The sequence below is a fragment of the Elaeis guineensis genome, chromosome 5 (genome assembly GCF_000442705.2).
Source record: "Elaeis guineensis isolate ETL-2024a chromosome 5, EG11, whole genome shotgun sequence".
Taxonomy (NCBI): domain Eukaryota; kingdom Viridiplantae; phylum Streptophyta; class Magnoliopsida; order Arecales; family Arecaceae; genus Elaeis; species Elaeis guineensis.
In genome coordinates, this window is record NC_025997.2 from 30,187,969 (window position 1) to 30,210,455 (window position 22,487).

Here is a 22,487-nt window from a genome sequence, read left to right on the forward strand (position 1 = left end):
GCACTTTATATATAATTATGAGAATACTAGAAGGGCTTGCACCTGGCTTTCCGGCACTGATTGCAAAGCCCACTTACCAAGCCCACGAGCATCAAAGGTCCTCATGATTCTAAATCTATTGACAGTGTCTAAGAACATTATGTATTTCATACACAAATTAGAATTAGAAATTGCATAATGGGCACTGGCATTTGATAGGAACACCACACACCCAAATCCTGTCTTTCATGAGGTTTAGCAACAAAACAGACTTAACGATCATATCAAGGTAAGAGAGCTTGAGATTATATTCCTGAGCTTTGGCACTCTTGTTAATGCAACAGACTGAAAAATGAAACTCATTAGTTTATGAGACCAATACTACATGTGTTCTTGTCTCTTGCTGGATGCCATGCTGTCACCTGATATGGAGTTTCACAATTGAGTGGTGGTATAGAGGCGCCAAAAGCGTTGGACCAAAGACCAGCTGGATGATTCTGATATCCAACATATGTGAACAAGAATTGTGCATGTTTGGAGAATGGGATATGAAACACGGATGGATATGAAATACATCTGATTAATTTTTTTTATTTTTGTCATTTGAGTAACTTAATGATGTAGAAGTTTCATCTTTCAGAAATCTTCAAATTTCAACTACTAAATTTTGGGGATCATCAGTTCAAGTGCAAGGAAGTGGTCATTGAAGTGTTGGGTTTTCTATTTACCTATGTAGAGAATTCTACCATCATGAGGAATTCTTGAGGTACTAGAATGCTGACTAAATAAAGAGCACTATATGCTTTTACTGATTTTCTAAGAGAGAACTCTTTCTTGTGTCTGTAACTCGTTCAAAATTTGCTCTTCAATGGATCTTTGCTTTTATGTTAGAGCTACCTTTGTCCACATATTCAGTGTTACTCCTTCAGATTTATGTGCTATATGTCAAATATCAGATGTCTAATAGTTGTTTAATACTCAAAAGAATGTTAAAGACGTGGATACTATTTCCTATTGCAATGTATTATTTCCTTCTGCCAGTCTAGCAAAAGAAGAGATATAGTGGAGCTGAATGAAAGCCTTCCTCCCTACTCCCTGTGACCGACCGAAGGCATCTTCCCTCCCCATGACCAATTGAAGTCCCTCCTGCGACCTCAATCCCCGCCGAGATGGCCATATCAATGCATGTCTCAACCAAGATGGAGGCAGGCCAGCCAAGGTGGTGGATGGCAGTGCTTTTTTGGGTCCCACACATGTCCAAGGTGCCGTAATCTCACAGGAATAGGATAGGATGGCTAGGGTGGCCCCATCTCGCCGGGAGCTCAACCCTTGTTTTAAGCACCATGGTGCCTATGCATGCCAAGCAATAGCTTAACACAATATGCACCATGCCAGTACCAAGCTAGCATGGCACCATAGTATTATCTTATTATTTTTCTATTTGAGGAGCTCTAATATATTTGATTTAGTACCTAATCATTGATCAATCAAAATATGCCAAAACTCTATTCTCTTAATATGCAATGTTGATGCAAGAAGAACAGCATGCCACTTTGATTCTAAGATTGACATGCCACGAAAACTTATTAACCAAGTTCAGATAACCACTTGAAGAATCTAGAAACAATCAGCTCCATGTTTAAAAATGCAGAAGCTGAGGCCACGATGCAATGCATGAATAATCAGTCCATTGTCTCCATCATCTTTGTATTTCTAATATACACACCCTTAATGTCCCAAGGCTTGCAATACTTATAAAAATTAACCATGACCAATATTTGCCAACTTGGTACCAGGCCCCGTACTGGTGCCAACCTGTTACTGTATCAATACGAGGCACTCGGTACCAACACCCCCTATACCACAAACAGCGCATGCCGTACCGTACCACATACCACCCAATTCAGAATGGGAAAACAAACCTTGGCTATGACAATATTATTAAAAAAAAGGATGTGATATAGTGGCTGCTTGAAAAGGTTATCAGATTCTGGCTCAAACCAAGGCCTAAGAAATAATTTTGGAAATGATGTTGTTAAGTCACATCTACAGATACAGATTTTCTCCCTGTTCATTTTTAGTGGATTACACTTCAGCAGCTGCCAAGGCAAAGACCTTAACAGCTGTAACTACCATACTGATGCAGTAAAATGGAAGTGCACAATGAGCTCTGTCCATGTCAATTTTTGGTGTTAATCCATTAAGTAGAAACTAAATAACAACATCTCTTCTGAATATTATTCTAGTTGATCTTCATCTACTTCCTACATGCATCAAATTTAATATATATACCAAGAGAATTCATTGAATCACAAAACCACATAAGATTGGCATATGGAAGCAATACATGATAAAACAACAGCATCCAGGCATGTCAAACAACTCCAGAAAGAAGAGACAACGTAAGTTAACTCAGGAGAACTTGACCAATAGCTATAAAAGAAAGAAGCAAGATTGCTATGCAAGCCCTCATACATCAGAGCTCTAGGGACAGATATCAGGAACATAAGGTGTGATCAACCAAGTATCGCAAATGTTTTGAGCTCTATTGCACCAAAAACAAGTATCAAATTGAACATATGAAGCAAGAAAATTCTAAATATCACAGCATACATAAATAACAAGTTAAATAATTAGCATACCAAAAGCAGAGCAGCAGCACGGGCTACCTCATGAGGATAATATCTTTGATTCCCATCAAGGAATTCTATTGAAAGTTGAAACCATTAAAAAAAAAAAACAGAGAAATGCAAAAGATACAACAGAAATAACAAAAGAGATGGAAAAGATCCAAGTATCCAACGAAAGTTATTATGTATACATCATAGAGGCATTCCATCAGAACTACTTCACTGGTGCAGACACCAATCCCTTAAATGGACACGAAATAGAGCACATAACACTGATACGTTAATATCACTCTAAATTTCAGGGAAAAAAGGGGAGCTTTTGCCTAAGACTATGAACAGGAGCCCATGCCAAAAACCAAAAAAAGATTGTTTCAGGGATCTTTTTGACACTTGAGGCAATATGAAGTCTGTTTAGTCTGAAACAGCATTGTTTTGAGAAGAAAATCATATGCCATCCAGAATGACACGAAATGTGTTCACCTCCTTCACCCAACAACCCAAGTACTTTACTACCAAAAGCACTACCTAAGTACTTCTTTCAAACCCCCTTTAGGAAAGGAATAAAGAAAAGCGTAATTCAATGGTCATACAGACTACATAACAGATATGTAACACAACAGCAAACAGAATTCAAGACATCATTTCAATCATAATATCTGATACATAAATTTTTCAATAATAAATAGACACATACTTTAAAAACCTGGAGACTACTTTCTCAGTTAACCCACCTTTTTATTTTGGACCATCCTAGCAGAAATTAATGAAATAATCTCATTCTCAAATGATATGATTCTGATGAGTACTAGGCAAAAGGTTTGCATTATGTGTATATGGCTGGCCCCAATAATATATCACTTCAAAATCAAGTATTCCTAAGTACTGTAGAAATATTTACCTTGTGATTGAGTTATGGGATGCATAAAGTTGGTGGTAAATACCAAGCTTGTTCTGATTCACACTCAACATGATAAAGTTGCAGTTATGAAAAAGATGGCATCAAAGTGATTGGTTTTTAATCTATGATTAACATTTAATGAATTTGACGAAACTTGTAGCTTGTGTTAATCTTTAATGTCAATATCACCTTATCATTGCAGAAATTATGTATGAAGATGATGAGCACAAAAAATTTATAGGCATGAGCATCTCAAATCATCAAAAACAATAGGTTTCTTTCTCTTGGTTTACTTCATAAACACAAAAAGCGCTTTTGTGAAGTTTAATATTCACAACTTGGAGATGTGCAAGAGTGTATTAAATGTATTTGCAGAATAACATGTCGGAATGACATGATAATCAATCATCACAAGTAGGAGTGTAGATGTGCTGAACTCGCATGAGCCAAGCCATGCTCACACTTGACACATACTATCATTAAAAGTTCAAGACAAGCTCAACCTCAACTCAATTAATTTCAAGCTAAGCTTAAAATATCTCAAATAGTTTAGAAATGCATACAAGCTATTCATGTACGAATTGTCCAAACAAAGTGAGAGCTTTGGGTCCATGAGGCTTTCAAATATTTATTTTGAGCATGTCTTTGTGTTAGATCACTATTAGCAGCTAAAAAATTAATAGCAATTAAAAAATGACCTAATGCTTAATATATATTCTTCATTGTACAAAATGTATTAGTACTATAATATAAAAAAACATTATAAATAAGAAAGTACAATAATATAATTCTCAAGTTTGGCTTCTATAAATTTCAATTTTCAAGCTCACACTATGTATTCAAGCATGGCTTGTTAAACAATTGACCAAACCTTTGTTGAGCTAATATCTGGCCAAACTACTAGCGAATGGCCTGTTGAACTGAAAACCCCACTCTTGATTTGCCAAACACCTCCATATGAAGCAAAAGATCAGTTATTGTTGTTATTTAATTAACCTACTAAGTTCTTAAATTCTTGGATCCTACAATATATCTAATTTCAAATTTGTGACTCTCTAGCATGTAATATTATAGTTATACATAAATCAAGATTACAGTAAAAAACTATGACCGCTTGTGAGACTGGAATAGTAAAATGTGTTGCAATCTTGAAAAGTACTACAATGCAACTTGTGAGATTAACATGGTGAAGAATATTTGATAGAAAAACATGATCTCATCAACCAGCAATATGCTTTGAAGTACTAATTATTTTATTGTGTATGCACTCCAACAATTGCTTAATTTACCTTTCTCATTTATCAAATAAATAGGAGAAAAATCAAAAGTGTACATATATCAAAAGGAGTGTACATAGTCCTAGGCACCACAGTAGCACAGCCTGATTGTTTGCACAGAACTCCCAAAAGGTTAGCCTTTTCCCTCTTTGCTTTCATCAAATTTTATTGATTGACTATCATAATTAAGATACAAAATCTTTTTACTATTTTTTTATATTTTTCAAGTTTTTGCATTATTGGACCACGACTAACTGTTTGGAACTTAAATGATAGATGCAGTCCATTTCATCAAAACACTCACAAACAGAGCAGAATTAATTCAATCTCATACAGAAATACTTATGGTCCTGTACTAATATTTCACATAGATGGAACGTGACTGTATCCATTGCTTTGAAAACAAAACAGTTGTTGCATAATGTATAAGATTGAACACCAACATTCATGAAAATTTGTGAAGAATTCAAGTCAACTTTTAAACCAAAATCTAGATGTTATCTTAAGTTGTACTTTCAGCTTCAATGGCATGCAAAAGCCTGAGCATGAGAACGACAAAAATCATGGCCACATTCAGCCAATAACACTACTCAAGAAAACCATGCATCTGGAAACATGATCAACAACCACAACCTGCTCAAAAAGATTATCAAGAACAAGTTCCTGAGCTAGGTGTAATTTAAGTCAAAAACAACAAAAATGTGGATACAAATAAATCTTCATGAAGAGCTTCTCTGACGAATGGTAGCCATAAAATTTCTTTGCCCGAACAAGGCTGCAACCATGTATGTGTTGTCTTTTGGAGACAGAAGTACTTCGACTCTGAAACAGTAAAAAGACAGTGGCACAGTTTTCAAGGAAATCACAACAGCAAAAGATTGTATGGGAAAACATTTACATGATCATTTGGGAACATTAGGAGGAAGATGCTAGGCATACTTTTAAAGCTTTCTCAATAGCCTTCACTAGATCATGAAGATATGCATTGCCTGCACAGGACAAATATAAACAAAATCATTAGATACTGCAAGATAGATTGCATGGTAACAGTTGAGAAGAACATGTATAACTGATAACTGTGTAATCAACAATAGAATCAATTTATCTGAAAAGCATATATCAGTAAATTTGACCATGATACAGTACCACATTCACATAGAAAAAATGGGAAAAGGAACTGCTAAAACGAGAAAGCACGAGTCCCATTATTACATCATCTTCAACAGGTAATATTTGTATTATAAGAACAAATAGCATCACTGCTAACCAATGCTTGAAAATTTATTAGAAGAATATGAACGACTATAAGGTTATCATAAACCATGGATCAGTCTTCAAATTACATACATGATTATGGTTGTAGACTAAAAGAGGAAAGCTAGTTCAGCCACATGCAATGCATGAGAAAGGGGGAAAGAAACAAATGAAGAACATGCTTTCTTACAGAAGATACAAAGCAACAAAATCAAAATACCCACCACCAAGATTGCACATTTGGTGGCTATGAATTGATCCACCAAAAGAAAAAAAGACATACCTGATCATCATTTTCGGTCTGACCTATAGCCTGAGGTTCATGACCCACCTAATAGGCCCTGCTAAATATCTAGTAGATGTCTCTCTAAAATTAGGTGGCAGCGCTTATGTGCAACTGGTGTTCTAAAATGCCTCATATAAGACCAGATAAACGGACAAAATTATAACTAACTAGACAGGAAATGGCAACCGACCTATTTTGTCAGTAGACAAAACCTAGAATTAATGCAAAACCCACCAAGCAAACCCCACTTCTTAGGTTTGGTGCTAGATAGATAACTAAAGCATAGGACTCAACCTAGCGATGCTTCACACAAATGATGGGAAAGTCAGCAGTTAAGGTTTGCTAGAAAACAAATATAAGAATATAAAAAGATAAAATCAAGAATAAGAAAGATAATAACAAAGGTGGAAAAATACAATAGGCCAAAAGTTAATACGCATGCGGAAGAAGGGAAGGAAGAGGACCACCTGCAAGCAAAGTTATGTAAGGTGATGGAAAGAAAGTCTGAGAACTCACTGGAATGGTTTTTCTAGAAAGCTGATACCTCGATATATGTTGCCTGGAAAAGTTCTTTTTGTATGTTAAAATAGCACATTCTACAGTGGCTTATATTTGGTTAAGCATCTACTTTCTCAAAAAAGTTGGGTAAAATATCTATTTTGCCCTTAATAAAGGAAAAATCTTACCCCATTCTATCTAAAAGCTTAAGGGTACTTTTGGAAAAAAAATTACCCCAATTCCCAACCCATGGGCAAGTGACTTCCCATGTCCCGCATAGGTTTTTCTTTCCCATTAAATGTGGGAATCATATTTCCATGGAAAAGCTACTTTTCCCTCTCTTCATTTGAAAATTCCAACCAAATATGAGGTATTTCTCCATTTTCCTATTGATCACACCCCCCCCCTTCCTGCGAACCAAATGAGTCTTAAGAGTAGATGTACAAGAGATGTGGACGGTGGACACCTCCAACCCAAATTGACTTGGCTCAGAGGGCATCCATAGTTGCACAATTAAAGACAAAAAACAGTGGAATTACGTGCACAAGAAGTGATCTAGGGTAACTTAAGGGTGGAATGAGCAAAAGCACAAGAGATTGAGACACCACCGTCCCTACATTCCACCTCCTGATGTAAACACCATACATAACTGTGCATGTAATAAATGAAAAAGATGTGGGCATCAGAGTATAACTTAACATATAAATTATTTGAACAAACAAGATTATATTGTGTTAGCAAAAAAAAAATAAAGATTAATCATGTTTTACAATATAATCCATTATGTGATAAGAGACTATTGTCATCCTTGCACTGACAAATTAAATTAAATTTAATGAATGTAAAAAGAATACATAGATAAAATGACAAAAGTCTGATTAATTTAATGAATGTGAAAACGTAGAATTTCAACTTTATGCGTTTCAGAGTTATACTTCATGATCAACAACAGAAATTGTCAAGACCATCGTATATTGAACCAGAGCAAACTGCTTGGTTCACCCCGTACCTGCAGGGTTGGGTCAATTCAGCCCTATTTTTTGAAACCACCAAACCAAACCACCCGTACTAAGGCATACTGCCCTATACCAAGGCATATAGCCCCCATACTGTACTGAACCGAAGTGTACCAACCTGTACCAAAATAAAAATTGGAAAAAAATGGTTTGACTTAGTCTGCTAAACTGGAAGGAACCGTCTGGTTCCCCCCATACTAAGCCAACCGGCCGCCAACCGATACGGGTCCTAGTATCGGTTCTGTAGACCTTGGTCAAGACAGTCAACCATGCTAGCACCAGATGATAACTGCTTATTATCCATGTTCATACATAAAGAGAGCAGGAACAGAACATATTTACATATGTAATATACAAAAATTACAGGAGACAACATGAAACTCTACAAACAAGACAATAAGAGTAAGAAGAAAGATTAAATAATAAAGATGGTATAAGAAATAGGACAAAAAAGGAAGCATCAAGTGTATTCAGTACAAGCACCCCTTTTCAAAACATTTATCACACACTTGAGTGGCAAGTATACAAATGTACTTCTGCATCCTTTGGTATATAAACAAAAAATTGAAACTTAGTAAGAGCAGAGATACAAGGTGGCTAACCTCACAACTTAACACTTCTCCTTATTTATTTATTTACTTTTTTTTTTTTCTAAAGAGGATCAATGAAAGTGGTGATTTATTTCTTAGGAAGTCCATGACATCTTGGTAACTCCATTTAATTAGTGGACTCACGAACATTTGTTTTCAAAGAAATTTAAATTTCAACTTGTCTATAATGAAACAGGTGAAAATATCAGTTTGTCCGCTCATCCTTTTCATTAATCCTTACCAAAAATCAGTCCACAAGATGCATGTATCAAAGCCATATTTCTATTTCAATTAAATTATACGCCAAAATGAAAAACACACAAGACTTGTTTAGTTTTACAACTCATTAAACAAATCAAAGTCCTAAAAATTTCCAATATGTAAAAGCAAGAAAGCTTTTTCAAGAATCACATTCCCAAACAATGTTGTTTAGCGGCTGAACAGAAGCACTAAATGCAAGCATATTTCCTCCATGAGGTGAAAGTCTAGTGTGAAGAGGATACTTTTTGCAACTTTGTTATAGCAGGTCTCAAGTTTCTAAAAAGCAGTTGTCTTATGTTACGCGTGAGCAGCTAGGGAGCTGCATAGCAATTAGGAGAAAGCCAAATGCATAAGCAGATGCCTCAACAAAGTGTGTAAAAATATTAAAAAACATTCATAATACATAAAATACATAAATTAAAACACCTATAAATTAAAGTTTAAATAAATTAAAATAAGAAATACATGATAGTAATTTACATGATAAGATTATAATTAGTGAAATGAAAACGGTTGCATAACTCATAAAATAATGCTGGTCGTTCATTTAGAGAAAAATCCTGAATAATTCAAGTCAATGCAACAAGCAAATCTGTCAAATGATGATTAATCCATAAAAAGATAAATATAAAAATAATCAAGAATTAGTGAAACTTGTGACTAGCAAAATAATTCAAGAGGCTTATATAACACAGAGAAAAGCAAGTTATTCTGTGTCCACACAAACTGCAATTTAGCTAGAATTTTTTTTTTTTTGGCACTACCCCAAAGTTAGTCCAAACTTGACCTTCCAATGCTAGGCAGATCCCTTGGGTTCCCACTATGCAGAAGGATAACATAACTGCCTAGGAAGCTAGGCAGAAAGCAGAGTAGTCGAGAGGCCTGCCTAAGACTCAACACCTGAGGCAGCTACATTTTAAAACAGTGAAAGTCTGTGTGAACAATGAAAACATAATCTTAGTTTTCTATCCATATAAGTTCATATATAGTGATGGTAAAGTAAAAGAATAACCCAATACTGTCTCTTTAAAACACAATGATACAGGGCAAAGCAGATGGTACATAGGTATTTTACCCAAGACCATGACCATTCAATGTCAGCACGATATATGTCATAGATATTGCAATAAAAGGATGGGCGCTTTGATTTTTGGCCTTGTCAATGCACAGCTCTAGGAGCAAGAGGAACAAACATAAGCTGAGTAATAAATCAAATAAAACCTGAATCACAAATAAAATACCACAGGCTGGAAGAAATCAGAAAAGAAAAAGACAAGAAAAAATAAATTTGGAATATTTATTGTGTTCAAGCCTATCTGTTGGGGGGTGATATGCATGAAAAAGGATGCAAGAAACATCATGATTCAGTTTTATAATCACATCGACAGATAAAAACATGCATACATTCTTGATGCTATGTAATATGACTGGCTCCTAAAGTCAACAAAGTAGCTCTCATATCTAAATTATGATACTCATAAACAAGAACTAAAAAATCAGAAAGCAGGACTTTCAAGATATAAACAAGCATGCTGATTGGAAAAAAAAAATCTCCAACCTTGCCTAACAAGCCTTATGTTCTCTTCAATAATTAAGCTTGATAGTTTCAGCTTAATGGGAACCTCTGCTCATTGGTGTCTTATGCCTGGACAAAGTAACCATGCCTACCACAATATATTATAACAGTTGGCTGGTAAAGAAACTACCTGATGGTTATACACTAAGCAGATGCAATCAAGGAGCATTACATGTAACAGCTATTAAATTCTAGAGTCCAGACATCTTCAAAATAAATTACTGAAGTACAAAAACGTCTATTGAACATTCAACAACCATATAATTAATATTCTGATTGCTAGAAAATACTAAGCTGCATTAATTACCCTCCTCAGGATTTTGAAGCTGCTCAACAGGAAAAGGAATGTACAAGTAAGGCAAGGCCTGCAGAATCCAATAAAAAAGCAGTTAGAATGCAATACGAATGATGATGGTTAATAATTTCATTAAGTTATTATGCATGATTTTGAACAACACAAAATCACAAATTTAATCAAAAATATGATGCTGATCTCATTAACTTGATATATAAATAAAATTGGAACTATAATTGTACAGTAGATGAGTAGAAAGCATCTCAATTTTCAGTAGATGAAATGCACAAATATATGAGAGCACATATGTGGTACATATTCCACAATATCATAAATCTGAAACTCAAAAACCAAAAAACAAAGAGAGAGCATTGCTTTAACAATGACCTACCAAGAACCTACTTTATATAGCCTGGGAGGGGGTAAAAAGACTACAAAACAAAAACATCTATTTTCAAGAGGACACGTGACTTATTGTGAACCAAAAAGAATGAAAGATGCCTCAAATTAAGGATTTAAGTACTGGTCTGTACTTTTCCATACAGCTGCATAAGATTGTACATGATTATGCCAGTAAGGTACCACTACAACCTTTTAAAATTACCATATCAAGAGAGGGAATTTCACCGCTATTTCATTATTCTAGTATCAAAGGCTTGCCATGCATGCATATAATACTAGCATTCACCAAACCATCCCGAACCAGGCAGTTCAGTGCATTTCGAGCTGTACAGGCCGCAAACCAAGATGGTTCAACCTTCTGAATCGAAACACTGGACGAAGAAAAGGGAAAGAGAGGAAGAGAGAGAGAGAAAGGAGGGGAGGGAAAGAGAGGATGACGATGCCAGAGGGCATCGGGGGGCTGCGGAGGCCTTTAGGCTCTGTATCACTTGATAGAGCATTTAATTGAGAGAGATAGAGAGAAGAGAAGCAAGAGTAACAAAGAAAAATACAGCCAACGAAGAGGCCACCAAAGGGCGCTAGATGGCCGCCATAGCCATGGGCAATGGAAAAGGCATGGGACTACGGCCGCGGAACAGAGGCAACCGTCCCTGTTCATCACATTTTTTTTACAATGACGATGAACAGTGAAGGCTTCATTGTGATCGAAATTTTTTTAAAAAAAAAAACCTGTAACACAGCAGCAATCGCCCCTGTTTTACACCCACGGAGCCATGAGCTGCGATTCCGCTATCCGACGACGGCCAGCAAAGGCCTTCTAACGGCCTCTCCACCGGCTTCCCCTCCTTTTCTTTCCCTCCCCCCTCTCTCTATCTCTCTCTCTCAGCCGTGATTTGATGGAGGAAGAGGAGACCTGGGCGCCCACCGAGCACTCGCGCAGTTTGCCTGTGGCCACCGTCGGCATCTGCTCCGACCACCCTCTACCTCTCTCCCCCCTTCTCCCTCCCCCTCCCCTCTTTCTCTCTTTTCCTCTTCCCCGATTCCTTTCTTCGATTCCATCGCTTCGCGCCAGTCCAGTTCAGTAAAGATCCCTACCAACTTGTACCACTGGCCGGCCGGCATGGGTCCTGATATCAGCTCTGCAGATCTTGTATGGTGCTATACAAGATTATTGGAATGATATCGAGATCCATAGTGATTCCAAACTCGTACAGTATGGTACCGATATCACATCGACACTCGGTACAGTCAGGCATGCCAGTTAGGTACCGACATGCAATTTTTTTTTATTTTTTCAGTTTCTTTTCAATCCAATCAATTTTTTTTAATTATTGAATTATTTTAGATCCAAATTAGTCTTCATTTATGTCATATAATTTTCTATCACTTTGAAATAAAATAGAACAAATCTAAAAAAAATACATTAAATGTATTTAAAGTACAAATTATAAACTATAAAGAACAATGTACTAACTTCAAAATCTATGCTAATCTAATTTTTAATGGAGTGTCTATGATGCTCATAGATATTAAAATCATTCACATAATCAGGAGGAACATCAATCCATCCTTCTAATCAAACAGCATTATAGTCTTGAATACTCATCCCATAAGGTATCTACGCTGGATTATAAGACATCTCAATCTCTCACTCAAGCTCTAGCTCTGAGAGGTTCTTCAGGATGATCATACAGCTATGGAAGGGCAGAGATATCCCATAAGAGATTTTTTTAAATTGATTACATATTTTTTATTATTTAATTAATTAAAAAATATTTTTTAATTTCAAAAATTTTAAAAACTTAATTGAGTTAGATCCAAGTATAAACATATCATAAATGCTACATATATTTTTCTAAACCCATGAACATGCATTAAAGGCTATTTATTTTTTAATTTTATTCAAAATTAGGCTTAGAATACTATGCACATTATGCATCAAAATCTTCGTAATTGAACATCAATTTTATACTGAAAGTAGCTTGAATCGTCCTAAACAATATTCTGATTTTACAATTATTTTTTGAATTTTTTTGTAATTTTTTTAAAAATATATTTTTTATTTTAAAAAATATATAATTAACGAAAATTAATGATTTTAGCGTTTTCGTGTAAATGATCCAAAGATTTACAACATATAATGAAATCATACCAAAATAAAAAAATTTGGCATGATTTCCCCCTATTTTTCTATTTGTTGCCGTTTTTCGGCCATAAAAATGCGAAAAAAAATAATTGAGTGAGAAAATGTTGAATTATCTTGAATTCGATTGAAATATGTAGATTCCTCAATGAAATTCTGAAAAAAACAGATCATTGGGGTGGTCTCCTCTTTTTCGTCGGCTCAAAACCAAACGAAAGAAAGATAGAGAAGCACATGCTTCCCTGTCTTTCCATCGAAAGGCTATCCATCTAGAGATTCTAAACACCCTTATCCCCCACCCCACCCACCCCCGCCCCACCCATGTGTGAGAACCAACTCGAACTGTGCAGTTTCGTGCGGCTTAGGTCTGTACAGCACCGAACCAATCGTTCGGTGCGGTTTGGAGCCTTATTCAAATTTTTGGGCCAAATCAGACCAGCTCCCAGCCTGTCCAATTTGGTATGGGGTGTACCGGCCAATTCAAGCCGGTACAAATTCCATGGTGCTATACCATACAAGTCCATACCATACCAAAAGAGCAGTGGTATTGATACCACTACATCCTTCGCACTTGTCAGAAACAAGTACACCAATGAGTGAAGATCAACTCTATTGACAATATCTTCATCTTGGCCGCATATCGAGCGCATCAAAGATATATGGCACTCCTGATTTATGTTGATGACATTATTTTTACTGGCACTTTTACTATCTATTGGATGAGTGGATAACATTATTGCTTCTCTACAAACTAAATTTGCCATAAAGGATTTACGCCCTCTTCATTACTTTTTAGGTATTGAAGCTAAGACCACTACTTCTGGACTTCATCTGCTCAATCAAGATATATTTTTAATCTTTTTCTCAAAACTAACATGAATGGTTCTAAGCTGGTCTTGATACCTATATCTAATGAGTCCCAAGTCTCTTATTCTAATGGTTCATCACTTTTTGATCCAACTTAATATTATAATGTAGTGGATACTCTTTAGTACCTTACTCTTATACATCCTAACATTGCCTTTACAGTCGACCAAGTACGTTAGTTCACGAACGGGCCCACTTCCAAACACTAGATTGCAATCATGCGTATACTTCACTACTTGAAGCATACTATTGACAATGGACTTATTTAACCAAAGACCCATCCTCTTCTCTTCATGCCAATTCCAACACCAATTGGATAGGTAATCTTGATGACCAGTATTCTGTAAGTGGCTTCAAGATTTCTCTTGACTCTAATCTCATATTCTGGAGTGCTAACAAGCGAGGCATTATGGCACATTCAAGTATCGAATCTGAATACAAAGGGCTTGCCAAGGCTGCTGCTAAACTAATTTGGATTTAGTCCTTAATACAGGTATTGGGTATCTCACTCTCTCAATGCCCTCCCTATTCTTTGGTGTGAGAACTTATCTGCTATATATCTCACTGCCAATCCATGTGTTTTATGCTCAGGCCAAGCATATCGAAATTGATTTTCATTTCGTTCGAGAGTGAGTAGCTCATCATCAGCTTCATATCTGATTCATCTCCTTGAACAACCAACTTGTGAATATATTCACTTAAGAACTTGCCTCCTAGTGCTTTCAATACTTGCATTCCAAGCTCTTGGTGGTATCCACCTCAAATTGTGAGGGGGGAGGGTGTTGACAGTATCTTCATCTTGGCCCCATATTAAGCCATATATCAAGGATCCGTGATTTGAGGAATTTTGAATTTTAAATTCTAAATTCTAAATGTTGAATTTCAAATAGTATAAATTTAGGATTGATCCTAGGATTCATCTATTATTTCTTTCTATCTTTGTCTCATCCTAATTGTAATCTCTTGTACGTTTTCAACTATAACTATACATGATGACCATCACAAGATTGAGGTAGGAAAAGAGTCCCACAATATTTTTCTTTCCCGCATTTTCTTCTTTCCCACAAATTCAAAATAACAATACAAAACTTGAACAAAGAATTTGGTTATACTAGATATATGCCCCTACCTTAATCCAATTAAAGCAAAGAAATAGGACCCACTATGAGGTATGACAAGCTAAGTGAAATATTTATAACTAGAGATCGTTGGACCATCCCAAATCAAGTGGTTTCGGGGCGTATCAAACCGGATCAATCTCTAATCGATATAGTTTGGCTGTTCGAAATGGTTTAAGAGCTAAGATTCAGCCATTCTCTTTCCCAATCTTGAACCAAGAGCTCCTCTCCCCTCCCCTCTCTCTCCCTCTATCCGATCCTCCTCTCCCCTCCCCACTCTCTCCCTCTCTTCGATCCTCTCTCTCCCATCTCCCTTTCTCTCCCTCTTTACCTCTTCAATCATCTTCTCCCCTTCCCTCTCTCTAATCTCCTCCTCCCATCCTGTTCGACAATAGTGTCTATTTTGCTCTCCAAAGGAAAGCTCCAAATCAAGCCTCCTCTCATCTGCATCCGACAATGATGCCTCTCCCACTCTCTGGAAGAAAACCCTAGAACTCTCATTTGACGACAATGCAATCCATGGTGAGGGCCAAGTGAGTCCTCTCCTTCTCTCTGTCTCTCTCCCCCCTCCCTCCCCACTCCCTCTCTCTATTCTAATATGCATAGGGTTGGTATGGTATGCACCAGTACTATACTGAACTAGTCGTCAACCAGTACAACCCTCAATATTGGCTTGGTGAATGTTGTTTATAACAACCAAGTGATTTCAATATAAGCTAAAAAAACTCTTAGTTGAAAACTAGAATTATTTGTTCAGCAAACATGGATTTTCATTTCTTCGCATTGGATGATGCATGGGATGATCATGGTCCAATGATATCCCATAGCACCCAAGCAATAAATAGTGACAACGAACACAAACAACATATTAAAAACCTATTATTTTACTATGTGTTTTGAACGGCTGATCTCATTCAATCATGATCAATTCTACCAAGTGGAAAATTGTTAATGGCTTTTTCATTGAGGGGTCTTGATACCCTGTCACAATTCTTTTTCCCAATACAAAAGGCAAAAATAGTCCCTCCCATCACAAAAAATTGTAGCCAACAATTTAAACATGGTATGCTAGACAAAGTAGCTATCCACTAAAATATATCACCTTGTCACTTTTCTTCACTAGATGACCTTTACAACTTGCCCTTCACTTCCTTCTAAAATTCCCTCTTTCCCATGATGCCAGGTGATGATGTGGTTTAAACCCAAGACCCTTTGACTGGCTAGCTTACCACCTCTATAGTTTTACTTGAAACCCTTCTCTCCCAAACAATAGCATTACCATCTAGTTGGTAGATATATAATCAAGGATAAAGTCCTAGTGGGATATCCTGTAGGATGTTAGGATGGGGCGGGATATCCTGTAGGACGTTAGGATGGGGCACCATCTCAAGTGTCTGGGTAGGCCACCATCTCAAGTGTCTGGGTAGGCCACCATCCCAAGTGTCGAGATAAGACTATCCCGCCATCATCCTAGCATCCTATTCGGTGTGTCCCAGTGTTAAGATGGAGTGGGTAGCAACACATCCCATTCCAAAAAAAACCAAAATAGCCGCATCCCACAAGATTTGAATTATTGTATACAATAACATATAGATTTTTATTTTTTTTCAAAACAAAATCAAACCAGTAGATAAGTAAACATTTATTTTGCATTAGTTGGAAGTGCTTACAAACTACAGATTTCATGGCAATATATAAAACAATGATTCAACTAGCAAGTAATAAAAAACATATTTGGTGGTTACCAAACAAAAATTTTTAAAAGAGAGAATGGTAAGGTCATGAGACTTTGTTGGAACATACTGCAAGGTGCATATATAGGATAAGGAGGGGTTCATGTGGTAGAAGCAATGAAGGTGCTCTTGAAGCAAGGGGGGTGACCTTGAAACCAGAAAGTTTAGTTACAAGGAGGTTGAGGGGCACGGTGGGCACTTATCAGAGAGAGCCAAGCAAGCAATAAGTTTAGTAAAAAGTGGGTATTGTTTTCTTAATGGCACTAAAATCCAGATTTTACATCCTGATGGGATGGAAATTGTTCCGACTGTCCCATCCCATTCCTGTGAGAAAACCGGACCAGGATGGGGTCGGAAGTCCAAAACCCACCCATGCAAGGAAAAAAGAAGAAAGATTAAAGAAAAAAAGGAAGATGAATAGAAGGAAAAGTGAAACGAAAGAAGAAGAAGAAAAAAGAAAGAAAGAAAGAAAGGGAGAAGAAAAAGAAAGAAAAAAAGAAGAAAAAAGAAGGGATGACAAAAAGAAAGAAAAAAAGGAAAGAAAGAAAGCTAGAAGGAAAAGAAGAAGAAAATAAAAGAAAAAAGAAAGAAAGAAAGAAAAGGAAAAAAGAAGAGGAGAGAGATAGAGGATATCTACCGAAATGCATGACCGGGACATTTGTTGGGACGGCCATTAGGACAGGGCGAGATGGGAAGCGAAGCATCCAATTCCATGGAGAGATTCCAGGACACCTCTGCCCCACGGGATGTTGAACCTTGCCAAAATCCAACATAAACTATGATAAATGAGGGACCATTTCAGCAAAAGGGGATTATGGCAGCAATTTCACCTTGGTTGTAGAAGAATGAACCTATACTTAAAAGTCTTATTACATAGGACTCAATATGAAAACTTGTTCTGAAAAGGATTTCAAATAAACTTGTTAGGTTTCCATGAACATTCCAATTTTTTGATCTTGTAGCAAGGTCTATACCAACAAAGCTATTGCAAGTTTTAAGGTTGGACATTTTAAGCAAGGATTTAAGTGCCCATTAGTACCATACATATCTATTTAGATTTCCTTGAATTCTCCTATTACATCATTTTTTGCCTCATTAATAAGCCCCTAATTAAGTATATGCTTCAGAACTGCAAGTGCCTGTAACAAGGCCTACAGCAAAAGAGCCCTGTAGAGGTTCTTAGGTAAACAACTTAAACAACAATTTAAATGCCAATTACATCAAAATACATACAATGGTAGCAAGTCATCGGCGTTATACAAGAGTTTGTACCAAGGTCTGCTGTACCTGCTTGTACCACCCTGTACCCACAGTACCATACCTTACCAGAAATGTACTGTTAGGCTACCTAGATTCAATTTGGCATGAGTTGAACCAGTCCATATCAGCCCAAACCGAGTAAAACCACCACGTAGCACCTAGTACTAGCCCATAGCGCCCAATCGCATGCAGTACCATAATTGGGAATAAGAAAAAAATGTTGGAAGCCTCTCTTAGTATGGAGTTCGTGCCACACTGAATGGATAATGTATTGATATGGTTCTTGGTACCAATTTTGTGAATCTTGGTGTTTGTACCTATGTTCCATCATGAACATTACTATTTTTAGATATTATCAAGATATATCATTTTTTCTGCATGACTTAAATTCTCCTATAACATCATTTTTCCCAAATTAACAAGTCTCTAAGTTTATGTTTCAGAATTGCAAGATTCTCTAACAAGGTCTGTTGGTGCAAAAATCTGCTTGCGCCGGAGAAGCTGGAGTCGGGAAAGCCGCGGTCGCCGTCGGGACCTGCAAAGGAAGTCTAAACCGGAGGTGGGGTTGCTCCGGCAAGACCCTCCGACGCTCAAGTGGACTCCGCCCGGACTCCTACGGGAGCCGGGCTCCGCCGCCGACATCGACTACAGGTAGACTCCGCCCGAACTCCTACGGGAGCCGGGCTCCGTCCTCAACATCAACCGCTGGTAAGCCTTGTCCGGACTCCTACGGGAGCCGGACTCCGCCAACGACTTCCATAGCAGACAGACTTTGTCCGGACTCCTACGGGAGCCGGACTCCGCCAACGACTTCAACAGCAGGTAGACTCCGCCCGAACTCCTACGGGAGTCGAGCTCCGTCCTCAACATCAACCGCTGGTAAGCCTTGTCCGAACTCCTACGGGAGCCGGACTCCGCCCTTAACTTTAAATTGCAGGAAGACTCCGCCCGGACTCCTACGAGAGCCGGGCTTCATCCTCGACCCCTACGGCTGCAAGACAGACTTCGTCCGGACTCCTACGGGAGCCGAACTCCGTCACCAGCCCCGACCACTGCCGAGCTTCGGCCGATGGATCTACATTCCCAAGCTGTATCAACAGCCATGATTCTGCTCCACTCATTGCGGCAGACCCTACGCGACTCCATTATTCTCTGACAGGCTGTATCAACGGCCATGATTCTGCTCCACTCATTGCGGCAGACCCTACGCGACTCCATTATTCTCTGACAGGCTGTATCAACGGCCATGATTCTGCTCCACTCCCTGCGGCGGGCACCGCGTGACTCCACTGCCTATAACAGATTCCACGTGGCGAGCTACGGCGATAGCCACGACTCCGCTCCACTACTCTTCGCAGTAAATTCCTCCTGACTGTGGGCGGCCCACTACCTGACGGTTACAAACGTCGCCATCGATCCATTACCTCCCCCGCCTATAAAAAGGGGACCCAGATACGTTATTCTATAAGCTCATTTCTTATCTCAAAACTCTGCTAAATTCTCCGTTCGAGCCCTCCATTCTTGTTGAGGCAGAGAACTGACTTGAGCGTCGGAGGGTCTTGCCGGAGCAACCCCACCTCCGGTTTAGACTTTCTTTGCAGGTCCCGGCGGCGACCGCGGCTTCCCCGACTCCAGCTTCTCCGGCGCAAGCAGATTTTTGCACCAACAAGGTCTATGCCAGTAGAGCCTATGGAGGTTCTAAGATAAACAACTGAAACAAGAATTTAAATGCCTATTATGTCAACATACATGCAATATCAGCAAGTCATCGGCATGATACAAGTGTATGTATGTTCCATCATGAAGATTATTGTTGATTTGTTTTTATTTAAGATAGTTTCAAGATATCTTTTCTCGGATGAATGCCTTCTCAGACCTTTTTTTTTTAATTTATGGTCAGTCAGGGGCAATCGCCCCACTACTTCACTGATCCTCCTATGGGTTCCCATGGATCTCACTTTTTGGTACTACCTCACTAAAACATTTAACCTCACACATGCCCCCCCACCCAAACACCCCACCCCCCTGGGGCCAATCACCCCACATGGCTGCCTCCATAACCCTTAACTTCATACCCTAATTATCATTATCCATGATAAGCTGCCCTTTAAAATCCTATTCAAATGTAAGAGATCTCTAATTCTTTTAAAATACCACTATTCCACTATTTCCTCAAGACCTACCCTCCACAATTCCTAACGAGATGAGAGTTTTACTCTTTTTCTCTTTATTCCGGTGGACAACTCAATTTTAATTTGTCACCCTCCCTCTCTCTCAAACTTGTTTCTTTGTCTTATAGGACTCATTTGGTTTGGCTTTGAAGACTATCTTATTGCTACCAATTTCACAAAAAAAAAAAAAAAGGTCAGTTGTTTAATTTCATATCAGAATTCCCAAGAAATGCTAGCTAACAGACAAATCATGCACAGTACCATAATAATCCCCATGACCTGCTTTGATGAAATTCTTTAGCGACATGTATTCCTTAAAGCATGAGGAATCCCAAAAAAAAACAAGAGAATTAACAAAAAAAAAAATACAAAGAACATTGAGATGAAATATATAACCTACGAAGACTTGCATACATTCAATTATTATTTTAAACTCAATCGGCAGTGTCACACTGTGAATTACATCAAAAAATTTCAAAAGCATGCCAAAAAAAATTGACAAGTAAAGAATGACAAACCCGATGAATGTGAAGGCAAGTCTTCTGTCCAGCCGGAGTAGAGCCATATATCCTGATAACAGGAACCTCCTCCACATTTCTCCCTAAAAACCAACAACGAAAGAAATCGTAACCAAACTGATCGATCCGAAACCATAACCAAGAGAGAAGGAAAGAAGAGGGTTTGTGGGGCGACCCACCATGGAAACTACTGTAGCAGAAGTCGAGATCGGGGATCGGAGGCGCCATATAGTAGTCAAGCGAGACGATCCGTACGCTGAAGACAAGGGGATTGAGCGGCGGCCGCGCGGCCATCCCCGGCGAAGGGCGGCGAGCGGGCGAGAAAGGGGCGGGAGAGTGGGGCAAGGGTAGTTGTTTGAGGGGTTTATGCTGGCGCGAGGAGGGGACGGCCCGGAGCCCCGTGCGTGGAAATCACGTGATCTCGGTTTGCTTCCGTTGTACGCCTGGCGGCGGAACGTGCCACGGTTTCTTGTGCAAGTGCAGCCATGCTTCCCCGGCATTTTGCCAAGCCGCTCTGCGAACCGGGTTTCCTGTGCGCTATACGGGTGATCATTTGGAATGAAACGCCAAGTTTCCCTTTTCTTTCTTTTTTTTTTCTTTTTTTTGTGGGAGTGGCGTGGGGGGTGGGGGGAGATGGGGAAGATCGGCTCGAGTTAATCTGAACTCATATCAGACCGTTTGGGACGACAAAAAATTTGATTATAGAAATCCAGCAAGCGCCGAAAAATTAAAAAAAAAAAAAAAAGCTTTGATGTATCTCTCTGGTGAACCCGACACACACACAAATTGAAGGTAACCTGGCGTATATGCTAAAATTATTTATTTAGACTTCCGAGGTGCTTACTTTATACTTACTAGCTTAAAACCCTTCGGACGGTATGTATTTATTTTTTCAAATAATATTTTTATAAATTAAAATTTTAATATAATATAAAAAATATAATAAATGATATCAAATAGCTTAAAGATTATAATCCCATATGACGTATAATTTTAATAAAATAATATAATTATTTTAAATTTATTATTTTTAATTATTTTTATTTTTAATTATTTTTAAATTTTTTCATCTCTTCTTTTCTTTTTTTCTCGATCTTCTTTAAAAAAAAAAAGATACATCTTAAATTTTTTTATCTTTTTTTATTTAGAATGAAAATAAATTGAATGAAAATCTGATCAAAATTCGATCCAACGGTATTTGGATCATCTCCGCCTCCCCCGCCCTCCTCCATGTCCTCAAATCCCATGTCATCGGATGCTAGTAGCAAAACAATGGAAAGTAGAGTTCTCCTGATTTTTCAACTTCCCGCAACAGTCATCCCTCTTGTCGCCCAGCCTTCGACCCCTCCCTAAGGGCAAGCTCCGATCTAATGGCACTTGGATCACTTCCGCCTCCCCCGCCCTCCTCTATATCCTCAAATCCCATGCCGCCGCTATCCGACGATAGAGAGGGGGAGGCCGCCCTAGCTTCCGTTCCCCTCTTCCCTGACTGAGGTTGCCATTGGACAGGTATCCATCTCGACAAATAAATCACCATGAATGAAATTAGAGTTTTGAAATAAAGCCATAATCTTTTATTTTTTCTTTCTTTTTCTTTCTTTCTTTTCCTCTCTTCTTCATGGAACAGAGGAAAAAACCATCCCGAGCCCCACCATCGCTGCAGCGGCTTTATGCATGCCAACCCCACCACTGCGGCACTCGTGCGGCGACGACAT

General features: G+C 38.2%; 1 protein-coding gene across 4 annotated transcripts in view; it reads right to left on the reverse strand.

Annotated features, from left to right (window-relative positions):
- LOC105045240 (DNA polymerase zeta catalytic subunit) overlaps positions 1-21,379 on the reverse strand; it is a 58,740-nt gene extending 37,361 nt beyond the window's left edge. For 2 of the 4 annotated variants that reach the window (XM_073257828.1, XM_073257827.1), the window contains exons 1-6: positions 20,952-21,379; positions 20,773-20,855; positions 10,573-10,630; positions 5,724-5,773; positions 5,494-5,606; positions 2,622-2,664 (exon numbers count right to left, since the gene is read on the reverse strand). In XM_073257828.1, the coding sequence (XP_073113929.1) occupies positions 2,622-2,664; positions 5,494-5,606; positions 5,724-5,773; positions 10,573-10,630; positions 20,773-20,855; positions 20,952-21,066 (462 nt within the window). In that variant the 5' untranslated portion in view covers positions 21,067-21,379. Of the gene's footprint in view, positions 1-2,621; positions 2,665-5,493; positions 5,607-5,682; positions 5,774-10,572; positions 10,631-20,772; positions 20,856-20,951 lie in introns of those variants that run through there. The other 2 variants (XM_073257830.1, XM_073257829.1) reach the window with 2 other exon arrangements.
- Between the last annotated feature and the right edge of the window lie 1,108 nt (positions 21,380-22,487).